Source organism: Bombina bombina, chromosome 11 (genome assembly GCF_027579735.1).
Source record: "Bombina bombina isolate aBomBom1 chromosome 11, aBomBom1.pri, whole genome shotgun sequence".
NCBI classification, from domain to species: domain Eukaryota; kingdom Metazoa; phylum Chordata; class Amphibia; order Anura; family Bombinatoridae; genus Bombina; species Bombina bombina.
Window position 1 is genome coordinate 82,208,932 of NC_069509.1, and position 20,173 is coordinate 82,229,104.

General features: G+C 40.3%; 1 protein-coding gene across 1 annotated transcript in view; it reads right to left on the reverse strand.

Moving 5' to 3' along the window:
* ATPAF2 (ATP synthase mitochondrial F1 complex assembly factor 2) overlaps nt 1-20,173 on the reverse strand; it is a 54,941-nt gene that overhangs the window by 23,529 nt on the left and 11,239 nt on the right. The window contains exons 6-7 of the mRNA XM_053694987.1: nt 5,760-5,840; nt 3,546-3,658 (exon numbers count right to left, since the gene is read on the reverse strand). Of these exons, the coding sequence (XP_053550962.1) occupies nt 3,546-3,658; nt 5,760-5,840 (194 nt within the window). The remainder of the gene's footprint in view (nt 1-3,545; nt 3,659-5,759; nt 5,841-20,173) is intronic.

Here is a 20,173-nt window from a genome sequence, read left to right on the forward strand (position 1 = left end):
TAGACCTTGAAGACTGCCTCTAATCTGAATGCATTTTGACCACTAGAGGGCATTAGTTCATGTGTTTCATATAGATAACATTGAGCACGTGAATTGACGTAGGAGTGAGCACTGATTGTCTAAAATGCAAGTCTGTCAAAAGATCTGAGATAAGGAGGCAGTCAGCAGAAGCTTAGATACAAGGTAATTACAGAGGTAAAAAGTGTATTATTATAACTGTGTTGGTTATGCAAAACTAGGGAATGGGTAATAAAGAGATTATCTTTCTTTTTAAACCACAAAAATTCTGGTGCTGAATATCCCTTTAAGCTTTTCTTTAGCGCCCTCTCACACACTCGTTGTTTACTTGTCCATAATTGGCCATATACCCCAGACTACCGGGGGGGAATAGCGCTGCCTGAAGAATTGCCACTGCAACAGGCCTCAAATGTCCAATTCTGGCTTTGGAATCACGGATAAAGCAAATATAGCAATCATGACGGCTAGATAAGGAGAATATAATAGTATGCTTGATCTTATCTGATGCTGGTAAATAAGATCAATAATTAGCGGATTCTAGTTCTTTCATCCAGAGCTCCAGAATATGCAAATACTACAAGCTGCTGCTAGGACACACCCCTCCATTAACTATATGTATCTGGCTTCTGCAGAAGAGATAGCAGCTTTTTAAACCTAGGTTATAACATGGTGGGCAGAAAGGCCGCAAACGCCAAATCTTAAAACAAAAGTCTTTATTAGATCCTTAAAAACCAACAGTTCAGTGAAGGGGAATAACCATCAAATTCTTACGCGTTTCGTACTCTTACGGGCACTTAATCATTGATACTGTTCATATGGTCACACCTTACTTTTTTCAGGTTACAGAATTTAAAAACGTGATTTAACCCATTGTATTAAAACAAAAAGGTGTGACCATATGAACAGTATCTATGATTAAGTGCTCATAAGAGTACGAAACGCGTAAGATTTTGATGGATTAACCTCCTTCACTGAACTGTTGTTTTTAAGGATCTAATAAAGACTTTTGTTTTAAGATTTGGCATTTGCGGCCTTTTTCTGCCTTTGATGTCTATGCAGCTAGGTTCAGCTGTACTGGCCGGCACCCACGCTATGACGGATGTACACAGGTGTATTTCTTCCCCGATCTGAGCAGCAAGTGCATTTGGGACTATAACATGGTGGGGGCCATTACTTTTTATGAAGACCAAATAACTAATATAATTAAACTAATACATATGCTTGTTATTCTCAGGCTAAACTATGCTTTGAATACATTATCATATTTACCTAGTGTACTCTGTTAATGTAGTACCTATGTCCAACCAACCTTCTGCCTCATCCTGCGGTTCTGGCTGTGGCTTTGACAGTGAAGACTGCAGCCAGAGACAGAAGGCATCTGCCTTCATATGGTAAGGGAGCGCTATCTGTGTCACTGTCTGTAATGGCTTGCGGTGAAGCCGTAGGGGTGTGTGGAAGGGAAGGTGGACGGCGCATCGCAGGAGGGTTCTCTACAATACAGAACAAATGTTTGCTGAGGGAGGGATGGGCCACTATGCTACGGAAACAGGCGAGGGAGAGGGGCTCTATCAACAATCCCTGGGGAAGGGGGGGGGGGGCTCAGGTGGGGGTTGCTACACTGGTTTTCACATGTAACATGCAAATGAAGTATTGGAGGTGTTTTTTTTTGTTTTTTTTAAACCAAATGCAATGTTTCTAATAGAATGAATTATGCTCCCTTTATCACCTTCATGTCCGGGGCAAGTGTTTAATATCAAAATAAAGGTCTGATGTTAAAACTTGCTTGAAGAACTAAATCACGCGATCATAGATGAGATCATGTGATTTCAAAACCGGGATTGGATCATGGGGGACTGCCTACGATGCTAGGCACGCAACCCAGTCCGATTATCCTTTTACTTAAAGGGACATGAAACCCAAATGTTTTTCTTTAGAATTCAGATAGACAATACAATTCTAAACAACTTTCCAATTTACTTATATTATCTACTTTGTTTCATTCTCTTGGTATCCTTTGCTGAAGAAGCAGCAATGCACTACTGGGAGCTAGTTACGCACTGGGTGAGCCAATAACACAAAGCATATATCTACAGCCGCCAATCAGAAGCTCCTGAGCCTACCTAGGTATCCTTTTCAATAGTACATCAAGAGAACAAAACAAATTAGACAATAGAAGTAATTAGGAAAAATTTTAAAAATCATAAGCTCTATCTGAGGGAGGCTACAAAACGCCGAATAACATAGGATGTTCCCTGACGTCCTTAGGGCGTTAAGTGGTTAAAAGGGATGTTAAACAGTAAATACACGCCAGACAATATGATAAATTCAAAGCAAATAATAGCCTGAGAATAAAATGTGTATATTTTACAATTATATTAGCTTAATTTAGAATATAGGTTTAGTTTCTATATAGTAATGGGCACCGCCATGTTTGAACTAGTTTTCTATTTATCTTTGTGCAAACAAGGGTGTGTGGAAACCCTTTTGAATAACCCTGTGTTACACACAGCCTTGTTTGGACAATTTCTTTTAATGTCTGTTTTTAAATCTGTACCTTGTAATTGTCCTCAGCAGAAAGAATAGATAAGTGAAAACTTAAGTTGAAACACGGAGACGCCCACTACTTTACAGAAACTCAGAAAACCAACAACATTTATAGTTAGATTACAGGAAAGGTAAACAAAATAAAGGTTTTTTTTGTTTTTTTTTACTACAAATAATTAAATAAAATGTATATTACAATCCCATACTGTTTAAAAGGGACAGGACATATTTTTTTTCATCAAATCAGATAAAGCATATGATTTTAATTAACTTTTAAATGTACTTATTTGATCAAATTTGTTTTGTTCTATTCATTGGTGGCTGCATATATATGTCTCACGTTATTGGCTCATCCAATGCGGTCAGCTAGCTCCCAATAGTGTATTGCGGCTTCTTCAACAAAGGATACCAATAGAATGAAGCAAATTAGATCATAGAAATAAATTGGAAAGTTGTTTAAAATTGTATTCTCTATCTGAATCATAAAATATTTTTTTGGGGGTTTGTGTTCCTTTAATATCCCTGTAAATGTGGGCTAGAGCTGAGAAGGTACAAGTATAAGGAAGACAGACTCACATAAAGCGTGAAAGGGCCAAGTAATGAATAGTAGCATATAAAGGGCTTGACTTATCAAGCCGTTCTCTGCATTATGACTGCAGGTTCTTACAAGAGAACCTGCAGTCAGTATTTATCAAGCAGCTGTCATCAGACCACTGCTTCCCTAACTCTTCTCCACCTCTTCTTAGGTGGCGAATCAATCTCCCTAGCCTCTTTCGACCGGGGAGATTGACAGCTCCTGCCCGCGCGTGATTGGCTGTGCATGGGCAGGGTGCAGCGTTTCACAAGAGCGCAAAATTGCGTTCTTGTGCAATGCTGAATTCCGGCAGCAGAATTCAGCTCGCCAGAGGCCCCTGTCCACCGTAGCTTGATAAATCGACCCCTAATTCTCTCTATCTCCCTTTAACACTTGCTGAAATTCTTACCTAATAAAGCCCACAAGTTATAGGACTCCAGGTGGCGTCTAAATACGTCTTTAGTCTGGGCTGGGATGGTGGGTCCCACAATGCTCGTGGATGATCCAATCACCACATCATATCTGAAACCAAAGAAAAATCTACAATGATTCTGAGATGACTACACAAAAGGCAACGCAATACAATCACATTAGCACCAAAATACATTGTTAGCAAGAGACTAATCAGTATTTCCAATAACATACATTGAGTTTTAAATTATATCCATTAGCACAGGACCAATACAGTCGATTAATTAAATGCTCTAATTTAAGACTAGCGACCTGGCACCTTTATGAGTTTATCCCCCGCAAAGGGAGTTAAAGGGCTACTAAATACAGTTAAATTTAATAAATTGACAAGTACACAATAAAAATACAATGTAATAGCTCTTACTTTGAAATTGAAATGAGCACTAGATTTTAAACAACTTTCTAATTTACTTCTATTATCTAATTTGTTTCATTCTCTTGGTATGCTTTGTTAAAGGAGCAGAAATGCACTACTGGTTTCTAACTGAACACACTGGTGAACCAATGACAATCAGTGTGTATATATATATATATATATATATATCTATCCCTATCTTTATTTTTCTGTAGTGTAGGATCCCCCTAACCCTCCAACCTCCCTGATCTCCCCTCAAACAGCTCTCTAACCCTCCCCCCTCTAACTATTGCCACCATCTTAGGTACTGGCAGCTGTCTGCTAGTACCTATAAACCCCTTTTATTTATTTTTTATTTATTTCTGTAGTGTAGCGATTCCACCACCTCCACCCTCACGATCACCATTTAGTACCCCCCCGCACATCTTTTTTTCTGTAGAAACCCCTTTTCTGTAGTGTAGCTGCCCCATCCGTCCCTGTCCCTTTTTTTTCTATAGAAACCCATTTTCTGTAGTGTGGCTGCTCTTCCCTCCCTGTCCCTTTTTTTCTGTAGTGTAGGGCCCTCCCACTCCCTCCCCCCTCCGCTGCTGAGCCGCCTACCTGCCTCCCACCACACCTCCCAGCCGCCGGCACCAGCAGAAGATCGTTACAGACGGTGACACATACAGTGTCACTGTCTGTAACAATCAGTCACCTGCCCTCATATGACGCCAGAGCACTGATCTCGCTCCGGCTCCATATGCGGCAGATGCTTGAAGCTTCAGGAGCTCCAGCTATCGGCTGTAACATAACAGCTGAGAGTGCCGGAGCTTCTTGAAGCCGTCTCATGCTGCGGGTAAAGGCCAGGTATGTTTGTCCTTGCGCAGTCTCTACTGCGCATGACAGCTTCGGACAAACATACTTGGCCTTTTACTATATAGGATGGGGATCCAAACGATACACAACGTTCGGGAAAAATCCTCCTCTTAAAGGACCAGTCAACACATTAACAACAAGACAATGCAATAGCACTTAGTCTGAACTTCAAATGAGTAGTAGATTTTTTTATAACAAATTTCAAAGTTATATAGATTTCCACTCCCCTTGTACTATGTGATAGCAATCAGCCAATCACAAATGCATATACGTATAGTCTGAATTCTTGCACATGCTCAGTAGGATCTGGTGACTCAAAAAGTGTAAATATAACAGACTGTGCACATTTTTTTTAATAGAAGTAAATTGGAAAGTTGTTTAAAATTACATACTGTATCTGAATCATGAAAATTTTATTTAACCTGAGTGTCCCTTTAAAGAATTATTAAACAGTGCCCCTTAGGCAAAAACAAATATGTTAAATCAAAGAAAACATAAAAAGAAACCGGATTGTATAAAAAAATCTAACTACTTGCTTGATTAGCACTTAGAAATTCTTAGTGTAGCCCCTGCCCCCAGTTTGATAAGAGTGGAGAATTTTTAAAGGGACACTCAAGACAATACTATATTTCTGACATCCTTGATTGCACACCCAATTTTTATTGCCTGTTTTATATCCATCTCTAATTGCCCTAAGCAGTAGAGATAGATAAGTGGCAAATATAGGTTTCAATATGGTGGCAACCATTACTTAAGAAAAACTCAGCTCAAATCGAGAAAACAATTTTCAAAAAAAGGTGACAAAATAATGAAATTATATTACAAAGTTGTTTTTGCTACACATAATAAAATATTTTTCCATACAAACTATTTAGTATCCCTTTAAAGAGACTGATGAGAGAGATACCCGGTATTTTACAGGAGGAATCTCTCATGCGTTACCTCTTCTCTGCCCACTCTAGAACTGGATCCCACTCATTCTTCTGCAGTGCTACTAGCGGCGGCGGTTCTTCTACTCTGTAACTGGAACAGACATTTTCCTACGATCACTAAAGCACTGATTCGGATAACAGGACATAGACATTCCAAGAATAATAATCTTAAAGGGACATAAACCCGGTTATTTTTTTTCTTTCACGATTCAGAAGGAACATACAATTTTAAAGGGACAGTCTAGTCCAGAATTTTTATTGTTTAAAAAGATAATGACTTTATCACCCATTCCCCAGTTTTACATAACCATCTAAGCCTCTGCAGACTGCCTCCTTATCTGTTATTTTTACAAACGTGCAGTTTTAGCCAATCAGTGCCGACTCATAAATAACTCCACGGGAGTGAGCACAATGTTATCTATATGTCACACATGAACTAATGCCCTCTAGCTGTGAAAAACTGCCAAATGCATTCAGATAAGAGGCACCTTTAAGGGCTTAGAAATCAGCATATGAGCCTACTTAGATTTACCTTTCAACAAAGAATACCAAGAGAATATACAAATTTGATGAAAAAAGTAAATTGGAAAGTTGTTTAAAATTGCATGATCTATCTGAATCATGAAAGTTTATTTTTGACTAGACTGTCCCTTTAAAAAACAACTTTCCAATTTACTTCTATTATCAAAATTTTCTTCATTTTCTTTTTATCCTTTGTTAAAAGCAGGATAATAAGTTCAGGAGTGTGCACGTGTCTGCAACATTGTTAAATATTAGCAAGAGCACTAGATGGCAGTACTATTTCCTGTCATGTAGCGCTCCAGGCATGTGCACGCTATTTTTCTAGCTATCTCTTAAACAAAAATTAATAATAAAAATAATACAATTTGATAATAGAAATAAATTGGAAACTTTTTTTTTTTTTTTAAATTGTTTTCTCTATCTGACTCATGAAAGAAAAAAAAATGTTCATGTCAATTTTACGGGTGAAAAGAAAATGACTTTATGGGGCCCATTTATCAAAGGGCTTGCGGACCTGATCAGACACTGCGGATCAGGTCCGCAAGACCTCGCTAAATGCGGAGAGCAATACGCTCTCCGCATTTAACATTGCACCAGCAGCTCACAAGAGCTGCTGGTGCAAAGCCGCCCCCTGCTGACTCGCGGCCAATCGGCCGCCAGCAGGGAGGTGTCAATCAACCTGATCGTATTCGATCGGGTTGATTTCCGGCGATTCCTGTCCGCCTGCTCAGAGCAGGCGGACAGGGTTATGAAGCAGCGGTCTTTAGACCGCTGCTTCATAACTTGTGTTTCTGGCGAGTCTGAAGACTCGCCAGAAACACGGCCCTTCCAGCTCCGTACGGAGCTTGATAAATGGGCCTGTAAAAGTGAAAGGCTTTAGCGCCCTCTGCTGTAGAAAAAGAAAATGTGAACATAACGCATGTTAATACAGGTATAGCTCAATTTACAGCAATTCACTAATACATTGCCAATACGGAGGTGAAACTGACTTTTACTACAGTAATTGTCACAGTTTTACAGGTACTGTACAGTTTTTACTGAATACTGTACTGTACTAGTGTTAAACTAAACAAAGCTATTGCACAACTAATATATTAGTTCAAACGTTTTTAAACAAAATGGCAAGTAAAAAACAAAAAATCAAAAAAAAAAGTCCATGTGAATGAATGGGTGGGACATTTTTCTGGCAGTTCCTATTTATCATACACTGTGGCCTGAAGGACTTTCCTGCCAAAAGCTGCTTGTGAAGAAGCAAAAACATCAAAGCGATAACATTTTGAAAAAGTATGCAGAGAAGACAATGTTGCAGCTTTGCTAATCTGCTCCAAAAGATGCATCATTTTTGAAAGCCAAGGAAGTTGCAACTGATATTGTAGAATGGGCAGTGATACGCTTAGCGGGCGACTTTCCCGCCACCAAGTAAGCCTTCTGAATTACCTGTTTTAGCCAAGAAGTCAAAGCTACAGTATTAGCCTTCTGCCCTTTACGAGTCCCAGAGTAATGAACAAACAACCTGGAAGATTGTCTCTACACTTTAGTAGCTTGAAGATAAAACTTAAATGCTTTGACTATATCAAGATTATGTAAAAGACGTTCCTTAGAATTAGAAGGAACAACAATCTCCTGAGGAAACTACCTTAGGAAGAAAATCATATTTAGTACCAAGCACAGCTTTAACTTTGTGAAAAACTAAAAATGAAGAATAACAGGATAAAGCCGATAACTCAGAAATTCTCCAAGCTGAGGAAATTGCAAACAAGAAAAGCAATTTTCAGGAGTTTGATATCAATGGAATGCATCGGTTCAAAGGGGAGAGAAATAGGTCTCACAACATGGATATAGATTTTGTGTGTTACGCTGTGATCTGTGTTTTAATTTTAAAAAGAGATCATCCAATGATTTAGTTTTTAACTTTAGTCATGTTCATGTTATAATGTTTATGGAAATATCTGGATTGTTTACCAATATGTGATCAATAGGTATTTAAATGGGAGGGTTTAGTGATGCTGCACTGCTCAATTTTCATTGCATCAATTATTGTCAGCTGAAAAGGGTTTTTAAATGTGTGTATATCTAAAGGAAGCAGAGGGACTGCTATATGCCTGAGGAAATGGCGTGTAAGCCGAGAAACGCGTTGCATTAAGGGTTAACCAATTTGTTATGCCCTTGCACTTGTGGGTCTATTTGAACACTTTTTAACTTTGGTCAATACAATTTCATATGCTTTTTATAAGCCGATGTGTCCCTATTTTTGCTACCCTCATTTGAACCACTCACAGGAGTTCCTGTTTGCCGGTGTACAGTGAGCTGAAGTACTGAAATCCTTCAGCTTGTCTCTAATTAGCACAATTGAGTGCTGCTACCAAATGTGAGTACAGGTGGCCCTCGTTTTACAACGGTTCAATTTACACCGTTTCAGAATAACAACCTTTTTTTCCAGTCATGTGACTGCTATTGAAAAGCATTGAGAAGCAGTGCATTTATTAAAATAACCAGTAGGTGGAGCTGTCCGCTTGTGTTGCAGCAAAGCCAAGCAAGCTGAAATTTATCAGTTTAACCAGACCTGAGCTATCAAGCAGATTTCCAAGGAACAAGATCTTCCTGTTTATAAATCAGTCCAGATTGGAATGTATATAAATAACTGTTTGCAGAAAAATGCAAGTGAAGTCTGTGTTGTGTGATTATTTTATTAGGTTTATAATGCTGTTTAGCAAATGTTTTTGTTCATTTAACTTAGTTTAATTATATATTATGTGTTGTGTGATTATTTTAATAGGTTTATAATGCTGTTTAGCATTTCAAGTCTTCATTTCAAAGCTTTAAAAATAATGTATTAGGTGTTACTTATGACAATTTTGAGAGGGGCCTGGAACCTAACTCCCTCACTTCCCATTGACTTACATTATAAACTGGGTTTCAATTTAAAACCATTCCTTCTGGAACCTAACCCCGGCGTAAACTGAGGGCTACCTGTATTATGCACATTTATCACTGTGATAAGAGGATTGATTGGAATTACTGATACACACAGGAGGCGCCCTTTTGTTTGTTTGCTCCCATCTGCAGGAAAATAGGTCTCACAACTGGCCTAATTCTTACTAATGCCTGGACAAAAGTCTGAACGTCTGTAAGTTTAGCTAGCTTTCTATGAAAGAGAGAAGAGAATGATGAAATTTGACCTTTAAGGGAGCTAGCAGACAAACCCTTGAAAAGACTGTCTTGTAAAAACTGAAGAATTCTAGGAATCCTGAAGGAATACAAAAGAAAATCATCTGGAAGAACACCATTCAAAGTATGCTTTCCAAATTTTGGTAAAGGGTTTTCTGGCTGGAATCAGTGTCAATAACTGAACCAGAGAACCTAGGTGTTCAACCTCCATGCCTTTAAACTTAGAGATCCTGATGGAAAAAAAGAGGCCCTTGAGACAATAGATCTTGTCTTAGAGGAAGAAGCCATGGAGGAGAAGAGGACATCTGCATTAGATATGCATACCATGTTCTACTGGGCCAGGATGGAGCAATCAAGATTACCGAAGCTAACTCCTGTTTCATTCTAGCAATTACTCTTGGAAGTAGAACAAACGGAGTAAACAGGTAGGCTAGATGCAAATTCCATGGACACACTAGGGTGTTTATCATTTGTTGCCTTTAGATCCCTTGATCTTGCACAATGCATTGGAAGTTTGTGATTTAAATGGAAGGCCATCAGATCTATGTCTGTTAGACCCCATCTGATCACTAATTGATTGAAGATGTCCTCATGGAGAGACCACTCTCCGGGATGTACCGACTGATGGCTGAGGTAATCCGCTTCCAAATTGTTCACTCCTGGGATGCGAACTGTTGGAATGGAGTATTGATTCCTCTCTGCCAGAGCTAGAATCTGGGACACTTCCTGCATAGCAAGTGGACTGCAGGTACCTCTTAAAGAATCGCTCAGAGTTCCAGAATGTTGATTGGTAACCTAGCCTCCAGGAGGGGACCAAACTTCTTGTGCTCTTCGAGAATTCCAGACAGTGCCCCACCCTGAAAGACTTGCATCTGTCATCACAATAGCCCATGATGGTCGAAGAAATGATGCCCCAAGGGTCAAAGAAGAACCTTATATCCACCAAGAGAGATATTGTCTAACGGACAACTTCAGAGCAATCTGCTGTTCCAATTGCAGATAATTCTTTGATCACTGATTAAGCATAGATAGTTGAAGGGTTTGCAAGTGAAGCTGGGCAAGGGAACGATGTCCCAAGTAACAACCATAAGATCCACCACCTCCATGCATTGAGCTACTGATGGACAAGAAGCACATTGCAGAGACAGACGCGCCTGAAGTTTTATTCTGTGTGAGTCCGTCAGGAATAGACGTATTTGGACTGAATCTATGACGACTCCTAGAAAGGACGCCCTTGTAGCTGGTGTTAAAACAACTTTTTGGATTCTCCAACTGTGGTCTTGGAGAAAAGACGGTAGCCTTTGAGTATGACCAATAGCTAGAGGTAGAGAAAGAGCCTGCACTAAGATATTGTCCAGTAAAGGGGAAATTGAGATCCTTGAGCTCCGATTATCGCCAACAATGCACCTAGCACCTTTGTGAAGATGCAAGGAGCTGTAGACAGACCAAATGAAATGGTGACAAAGTGATAGCGTTTGTCTAGGAATGCAAATCTTAGAAACCGATAGCGATCCTTATGGATAGGGATGTGCAGGTATGCATCCTTGAGGTCTATGGTGGACATGAATTGACCCTGTTGGATTAAGGGTAACGTTGTACAAATTGTTTCCATCTTGAAAGTGGGGAGCCTGACAAACCTGTTTAGGGTTTTCAAATCTAAAATGGGTCAGAAAGTCCCTTCCTTCTTTGGGACAATGAACAGATTGGAAAAAAACCTTGACCCAGGCACTGGGATAATTACTCCCATATCCTCTAAATCAGAGGTGTCCAATTGTTTGGCTTCCCTGGGCCACATTGGAAGAAAAATAAATTGTCTTGAGCCACACATAATATACACTAACAATAAATTAAGCAGAATGCCTTACTACCAAAAGGCCCTTCTTGCAATAACTTCCATAGACATGTTCTTGACATCAATCTTGATAATGTCCATTACTGCATCACATAAAAAGGCGTTAGCCATGGAGGCGGAGCAAGCGACCGACAAAGATGGCCGCTAAACACTAGGGCTCTTAAAACAAGCCGAGAGCTACCAAAAATATCTCACGCTATTCAGCACTTTACTGAATTATAGAGGTACTACCAGATTTGGGAACAACGCAGGACTACATAAATGTCCTTCAAAACTCACACTGACCCATCCCGACGGAGATCTGCAATACGGCGGGGCACGGAGGGCCCATGCATGTGACGCAGTGAGCTTGCGATCCCCGAGTCTGAGCTCAGCTACGATCCAAACTCCCCTCTTGCCGACGAACTGAGTCATAACACTCACTACAAGAGAAGCAACACAGCCAAAGATACCTACAGCAGGCGAAGGCTTCTCACAGACATTTCGGAAGGCTGCAGTACCGGAGAGCCGAAGCTCCGCTCCGGCGTGCAAGTGACAACTGCCATGATAACAGAAGCAGGCCTGTTTCAACTACCAGTAAGCAAACTTGCAAGATCGAAGTAATTTCATGATTCTAAAGGAACTAAGTTGTGAGGCAAGAGGGGTGAAGTTGACAAATAACTGAGATTTTATGCAGATGATATAACAATAAGCTTATAAAGCATAGCAAGGAAACTTCTTCCCCTACTAAATTAGATGGTAGTGGGCTGGGAAAACAAAGCAGTATACAGTCAAGATGCAAGTTAGTACACACATTTGAAGGCCGGAGAAGACTCATAGCTTTGCTCAGAAGGCATGTATCAAATTGCTTCTGATTATACCGCCCCATAAAGAAATGGATTACTAACATATAACAATATATCGCAAAGAAGACATGAGCATTATAGAGGACTGATTTCACTTATATATCCGTCAACATTTGGCCTTTGCTCAAGAGACAGAGCTTTAGAGAAATATTTGCCGTTTTACCAGGGTCAGAACTGTCTCCCTTAGACCTGAACTCAAGCCCCACTACGCGGAGACTATACTGTTCTAGCAGACCTATCAGCACATTTTGAAAAAGTTTGGGTCATTTCCATCTGCCTATAATACAGCAGACAACGATATATCACAACTTGGCCCCAAGTATCAACAACACACGGGAAAGACTATAAGAAGATACACAGTATAACTGTGCTGCAGAGCCTAGCCTCAATCCCCTTCCCTTTCCCGCTGTCTTCAATGTCAGCGGGTCATACCCTCTCTCCTTTTCCCACGATCACTCTGTGTGAGTAAAATCCCCGGGGATTGAGGCCTACCTAATTAATTACCTGTGGTAAATTCAATCTTCTTTAATTTAGCCAATTCACCTATTTGAGAAAATGTCGCAAAGAAAGTTGGGAAAACCAGACAAACCACAGAAAGTATCTCAAAGATCGCAAGAAGCCGTCAGTACCTTCTTTAAACAAGCAGATAAAAATAAACAAAAAAATGGCACGACCTCCCCACACCCCTCTGCCCCAGAAGATAGAGAGGATAGCACTGATACTTCCAGAGGGTCCACGCCTGAAGCTCAGGAAACAGTTACCGATCCCCCTATTACCTATAAGGCCATTAAAGCTTTAATAGACCAGGTCAAAATTTGCATAAAGGAGGAATGTGCTGACCTGAAAAAAGAAATTACAGACTTGAACCACAGAGTCGACTCACTTGAGGAGCATGAATACGTATTCTCTCAGAAAATGGCGGACCTGACTACTAAAGTTTCGCACCAACACCAAGATCTCACAGAAATAGAGAACAAACTGGACGACCTCGAAAACCGCACCAGACGACAAAACCTGCGTTTTCGGGGCATCCCTGAAACAGTGCAAAACAATGAAATACGTGAATTTCTTCAGGGTCTCTTCTCAGAAATGGCTGCGTCAGAAGATATGGATCTGACAAATGTTGTTCTAGATAGGGCTCATAGGGCTCTACGCCCTAAACCTGATGAGAACTCCCCACCCAGAGACATTATTGTAAGATTCCAGAATTACCAGCACCGTGAAGATATATACAATTTATCCAGAAAACAACACACAGTGTCTTATCAAGGCTACCGTATACAGATCTACCAAGATTTATCCATAAGGACACTACAAAAAAGAAGAGAATTTGCAACCTTAACACTTCACCTTAGGCAGCTCAAGATCCCTTACAGATGGGGATTCCCCACCTCAGTGGTTACCACCAAAAACGGGAAAAGATTTGAATGCCGAGACCTTCTTGACGCTGACCACTTCTGTCAAATGCTAGGGATCCCTGCCCTAATTGGAAACTCAGAACTACCACATCTAAACTCCTTGTTGGGGACACTGGCCCCCAAACAACAGAGGAAAATTGGGCCGGCAAAAACCACAAGTTACCTCAAGAGGAAGCAAACCAACCCGGCAGACTCAGATCTGACACAACCAGGGTGACCGAACCAGGTAACTCTGTATTACACCAATCGGCAAGCTAAGTCCCGTGTATTTAACAAAGCGGGCTCTGTTATATTTGAGCTTGGACTTGGACTATAATTACTGGTAAGCAGAAGCCGACTGACACTCCGTAGAAAGCGGCAAGTATACTGTTAGGAGATGTTTTGCTGGACTGTATTCAATCCAATTGTTTTAATGTATTAGTCGTTTATTCTGATGTCCTTGTAGCTTAAACACAGTTGTGAATTTAGATCACCACTATCGTACCACAAAAGTTCCTGAAATGTAATGTTTATTTTTTGTTTTTTTTTGTTACATGCTTAACCTAGATTATTCTTGTTGTGCTGAATATAAAATATGCAATGTAAGTAGCTACTAGGCTTGTCAACCTGCCTCACCTATTGAAAGTTTTTCAAGTTTGTAAGTTATTGAATTTATATATACTTCCACACTACCGCCTGTAAACGTAACAGACACTTAAACAACTAAGACTTGTCCACAAATCACAGTTTAGTACTTTTGCTTTGATCCCCTCCAAGTTTCCTTTCCTTCCTCTTTTCCCTTTTTCTACCTCCCTTTGTCTTTTCTCAGGAACCAACTAAAAAGAGAGACCTCCCCGACCCAAACACTAGACTATAGATCTTACATGACAAAAATGAATACCATTTCTGTAGCAAGCCAAAATGTAAAGGGGTTTCTATCCGCTGAAAAGCGCTCCATAGCTTACTTTGACTTCCATAAAAAGGGGATTGATGTGATTATGCTTCAAGAAACCCACTTTAAGAGACGAAGGGAACCTCGTTTAGCTGAGCGCTATTTTGATAAACACTTTTTTAGTTCAGGGTTGAGTAAGAAAAATGGAGTATGTATTTCTATCAATCACAATGTCCCCTTCGAACTAATCCAGAAACATTCAGACAAAGAGGGGAGACTGCTAATTTTGGTGGGACGGTGCTATGGTTCCTTAATTACCTTGGTCAATGTCTATGCCCCTAACAGACCTACCCCCAGGTTCTATAAATCAATCATCAACTCTATCTTGGATGTCTCAAAAGGCCCAATTATATTAGGTGGGGACCTTAACTTTACCATGCACCCTTCTGTAGATAATTCCACGGGGAAGTGATATCTCAGCAACAGAATACTAAAAGCTAATTGCGCTGCTCTTCAATCTATCTCTCTATTTGACACTTGGAGAATAGCTCACCCCACACAGAAAGACTACACATTTTTCTCCCACCCACAACACTCCTACTCCAGACTAGACTACATTTTTTGTAGCCAGACGCTCTTAACTAACCTAGTCCAATCTAAAATATCACATACCTCATGGTCGGATCACAGCATGGTCTTATCCACCTTCCAATGGCATACTAAACCAATAAATACATTAAATTGGAGACTGGATGAAACCATTCTGACGAACCAAGCTGCAATAGATGAATTGATTAAGGCAACAGATGAATTTTTTCTTGATAACAAACCTGAAGATACATCAGCAGGAAATAACTGGGAAACATATAAGTGTTATATCAGGGGGTTTCTTATAAAACATACGGCTAAGCTACGGAAAATGAGGAGGGCTCAGATGACATCCCTGACTGACACCCTGACCACAGCAGATAGGATACATAAGAATGACCCGACCTCGACTCAAAAACTTGCAGACCTTACATCAGCCAGAGAAAGTCTAAATAAATTTCTAATTCAAAGAGCACACCTAAGGGCCTTAACCACTAAAGCCAAATTCTATGCAGACAGTAACAAGGCTGGATGCCTTCTAGCAAGGTCACTTAAAAGACAACAATATAAATCATTTATTAGAACTATTTCACATCCTTCTGGCAAAATGGTCAGTAGACATGAAGAAATAGCGGATACATTTGTATCCTATTACACTAAGCTATACAACCTTCACCCCAACACCACTCAAGAAGTTAACAATAAAATTGCACACTACCTCCACACTACAGAGACCCCTAAAATATCAGAGGATGATAACCGCATACTAGAAGCTCCCATAACAAACCTAGAAATAATGAATACCATTAAAGCACTCCCTAATGGGAAATCTCCCGGGCCAGATGGCCTATCGGCTAAATTTTACCAACTGCTTCAACCGCAACTATGTCCTCCTTTATATACATTATTTACATCAATAGACAAGGGAGAAACTTTTTCTAAATCTTTACTAGAGGCCACAATCACAGTGATTCCGAAGGCAGGCAAGGTGGGAACCCTGGCGGGCAACTATAGACCCATATCACTCTTGAACATTGATATATGCTAAGATACTGGCGAACCGCCTCAATTTGATCCTATCCAAGATTATACATCCAGATCAAGTGGGGTTTGTCAGGGGCAGGGAAGCTAAGGATAATACAATTAGAGTTCTGCACTCTCTACTGACTGCACACAATGACAAAACACCTCTCACGCTTCTTTCAACGGACGCTGAGAAAGCCTTCGACAGGGTCAGCTGGCAATTTATGTGGGGGGCTCTGTCGAGGTTTGGATTTTCTGAGGCTTTTGTAGATAGGATCCAAGCGCTATATTCTCACCCTCAAGCTAGAGTACGAGTCAATGGAACTCTATCCCACCCTTTCCCAATTACTAACGGAACCCACCAGGGTTGCCCCTTGTCGCCACTTTTATTTGCTATAACCATCGAAATTCTGGCTATTAAAATAAGGGACAATAATGACATATTAGGCATACACTTTAATCAGACTCACCAAAAATGCTTACTATTTGCTGACGACGTGATCTTCACCCTACGGGCCCCCTCTACTACATTACCAGCTTTGTTACAAACCTTGAACGAATACGGACAGGTATCGAACTTCTCCATTAATATGGAGAAGTCCGGAATCATGCTACTGAACTCACCTCAAAGTGACAGAGACTTTGTTAACCAACAGACATCTTTCCAGATCGTTGATAAATTAAAATACTTAGGATTGATAATTCCACATAATCACTATGACTTATTCCAAAATAATTACATCTGCCTCCAAAACTCGGTAAAGACATTACTGGAAGGGTGGCACAGGCAGGGTCACCTGTCATGGATGGGGAGAATTAATACTATAAAAATGATGATAATTCCAAAATATCTATTCCTATTCCAGACATTACCGATGGCCCTGCCGGTCTCATACTTAAAAACCCAACAGAGTATGCTTAATTCATTTATCTGGTCCTACAAGAAGCCTAGAGTATCCCAACAGACACTATATATGTCTAAAGCAGACGGTGGACTCAACGCCCCTAATCTCCTAAACTACTATAGAGCAACACACTTGACCAGAGTAATCTCCTGGTCTCACTCTAACGGCTCTGCACTATGGGTGCAAATCGAAAATTCTCTCTTGGGGGCTAAACCTATGAGAGATATAGCATGGCTCCCCAAAGCTCACAGACCACCGCAAGCATATCAAAACACATACATTAAAGCTACTTTAGACGTCTGGGACTATGTGATAACGCATAATGTAGGAATCTCCACTCCAATATCACCTCTTACCCCTCTGTTGCACAACCAGATTTTTTTGAAGGACCCATCCTTTTCCCATACACACACAGAAGAGCATTTAAAAAACCTACCGATTTACCTCATGGTAGAATCAGGAGGGATCAAAGACAGACTAAAATTACAAGAGGAATTAGGCTCACCCTTCCATAGCTGGTACCCTTATATGCAGATAAGACATGCACTATCCGACAACACTTACAAATCTAACGTATTTAGACCACTGACCACGTTTGAGAAACTATGTGTTAATTCTGATATTAAAAAAGCACGCTTGTCAACAGCTTATAAACTGTTACGAAACTCTTTCCCAGACCAACGCCCTTCCTTCATTGGGAAATGGGAATCAGAATTGTTAGAAAATTTTACGGATGAGGACTGGAGAAATAGCTTTATAAGGACACACTCCGCCTCTACTTCGTTGTTAATATCTGAGTCAAACTATAAAATACTCGCCAGATGGTATCTGACACCCCAACGACTTAGATATATTTACCCTACTACCCCATCGTCCTGTTGGAGACGATGTGGAGGTCAAGGTACCATAACTCATATCTGGTGGGACTGCCCTCTTTTATCTGACTTTTGGCGCAAGACAGAACAATGCATTAATAAAATTCTAGGTCTAGACATCTCCCTGAACCCGAAACTCATCTTACTCAATGTTCTCCCACACTTACATTGCATATACCGCACAAGGCTCCTCCAACTGATGTTGACATGTGCAAAGAGATTGATACCCAGACTGTGGAAGACCCAAAAGACCCCGACACACACACAGTGGGTGGATGAGGTAAGACATATACTAGAGTTAGAAAAACAACACTATTACTATGTGGGAAAACGAGAGTTCTTTGCCGATATGTACTTTATCTGGGAACAAGGCCTTTATAATCTGAATATCTAAAGGTACATCAACATTCCTGATTTTATAGACCCTTTTTCACTTATATAAAATCTCTACTTGTACCCTCTTTTCTTCTTTTCCTTCCCCTTCCACCCCCCTTTCACCCCTCCCGTCTTGGCTAGGAGTATCAGTACTGGACAATATCTTATCAAATAATAGAAAACAATGATTTTGATGTCTTTTTTGTTCAATTTAATGTTATTTTTTTTTTCTTATATTTTTCCCGCAAAGTATGGAAGATGTTTACAGTTAAGATTTTGAATGATGATAAATACTGCTGTATTTAAAAGATGTTTCACTTGTTGAAATTAACCATTTCTTTTTGATGTAATGTTGTGAAACTAAAAAACCAATAAAAACTATTGAATAAAAAAAAAAAAAAAGGCGTTAGCCATTTTAAAGGGCGCTAATGCAATTCTGGAGGTCCACAGCAGAGGATTGTTCAGAGACCATTTGGATAGAATCACACAATAGGTCTCTTGGTGATAAGACACTGCAGGTTTAAGCAGTAGAACTGTCTTAAGGAAGAGATTTCTCAGGAAAGACTACATTTTGCAGTCCATTGGATCCCTAAAATAGGTGCTGTCCTCCATAGGGGTGGTAGTGCATTTGGCAAGAGTGGAAATGGCTCCATCAACCTTGGGTATGGTTTCCCATTATTCCACGTTCTGCTCTGGAAACGGGTACATTCTCTTAAACCCGGAAGAATGAACAAATGTAATACCATTGTTTCACCATTCTTTGGCTATATAGTCAGAAACCAAATCTGGAACCAGAAATACATCTGGAATCTTAGGATGAGATTTGAAAACAACATTTAACTGATTTACATGCTTGTTTTCATTAGGTTTTTCCTTGAAATGCCCAGAGTTCTCAGTACCTCATGTAACAAGGTGTGGCTATGTTCCTCTTTAAATCTGAAAGAATTGTCAAATTCAAGGTCAGGAACAGGGTCCTATTCACCAGGTGACACTTCCCCATCTGAACTGGATGATTTTGAGGTAGATGGGAAGGAGATTGCATGGTCACATCAAGAGAGGGAGGTAAATCCCCAGATTTGTGTTTATGCTTACTTAGCTTGGGGATAGTCGCTGAATATTCTGCCATATCCCTGGGTAAATTATCTTTAAACCCAGGAGTAAAGTCAGTAGAGTCTCCCTGAGTAATATATACAGCAACAGGACATAAATTTCTTAGAGGAAGTAGAGGGATGCGGCTGATTTGCATGCAGAAATTGAGGGAAAACAACTATTGCAAAAGTTGGTATACCTTGCACACTGTAAAAATATTGTAAAACAGACACAAAAAAGTACAGGGAGAGGTATTAGTGTTTCAGTGGGGACAGATTCACTGGGTTCCATGATATGCAAAACTCACAAGTAAGAAACAACACATATACACTGATAAAATATAACGGTAGAGAGCCTTCTACAATAGCCAATTTACACCCCTTACACCTGCAAAGTACCTAAAGGGTAAGACAATACCTAGGCCCTTTAATGTACTGACTGACAAAATGCCCCCAAGTGACTCCCTGGCAGCTCCTGTGTGGGTACTCACCCCCCCCCCCCTTTCGTCTTGACAGGATCACAATTTGAGACAGATCTCTGAAGAAAAAGGCAGACAGAAGCTTTGAAGGCCTTTTACCTTTTACTCCCCCAGCTGCAGCTCCGGAAAGGAGGAGAAAAAGATTGTTAAGGTAAGGGGGTATTATATACCCCCAAAACCCTTCCAACCTGCTGCATAAGCTAACCGGATGCTCAGTGAGGGAACCACTGATTGCACAAAACAGTGGTTTTCTTAAAGGGCCATACACCTATTTTTAGAAAGTAATAAAAAGAGGGTCCCTGCGCTTCTAAATGGTCCAAAAAGGGTGTCAGTGGTCTGAAAGTCCCAAGGGCATTTAAATCACTGATTTAGGCAAAAAAGTGTGTCAGTAGAGAGTAGGCCAAGTCCCCTGGCT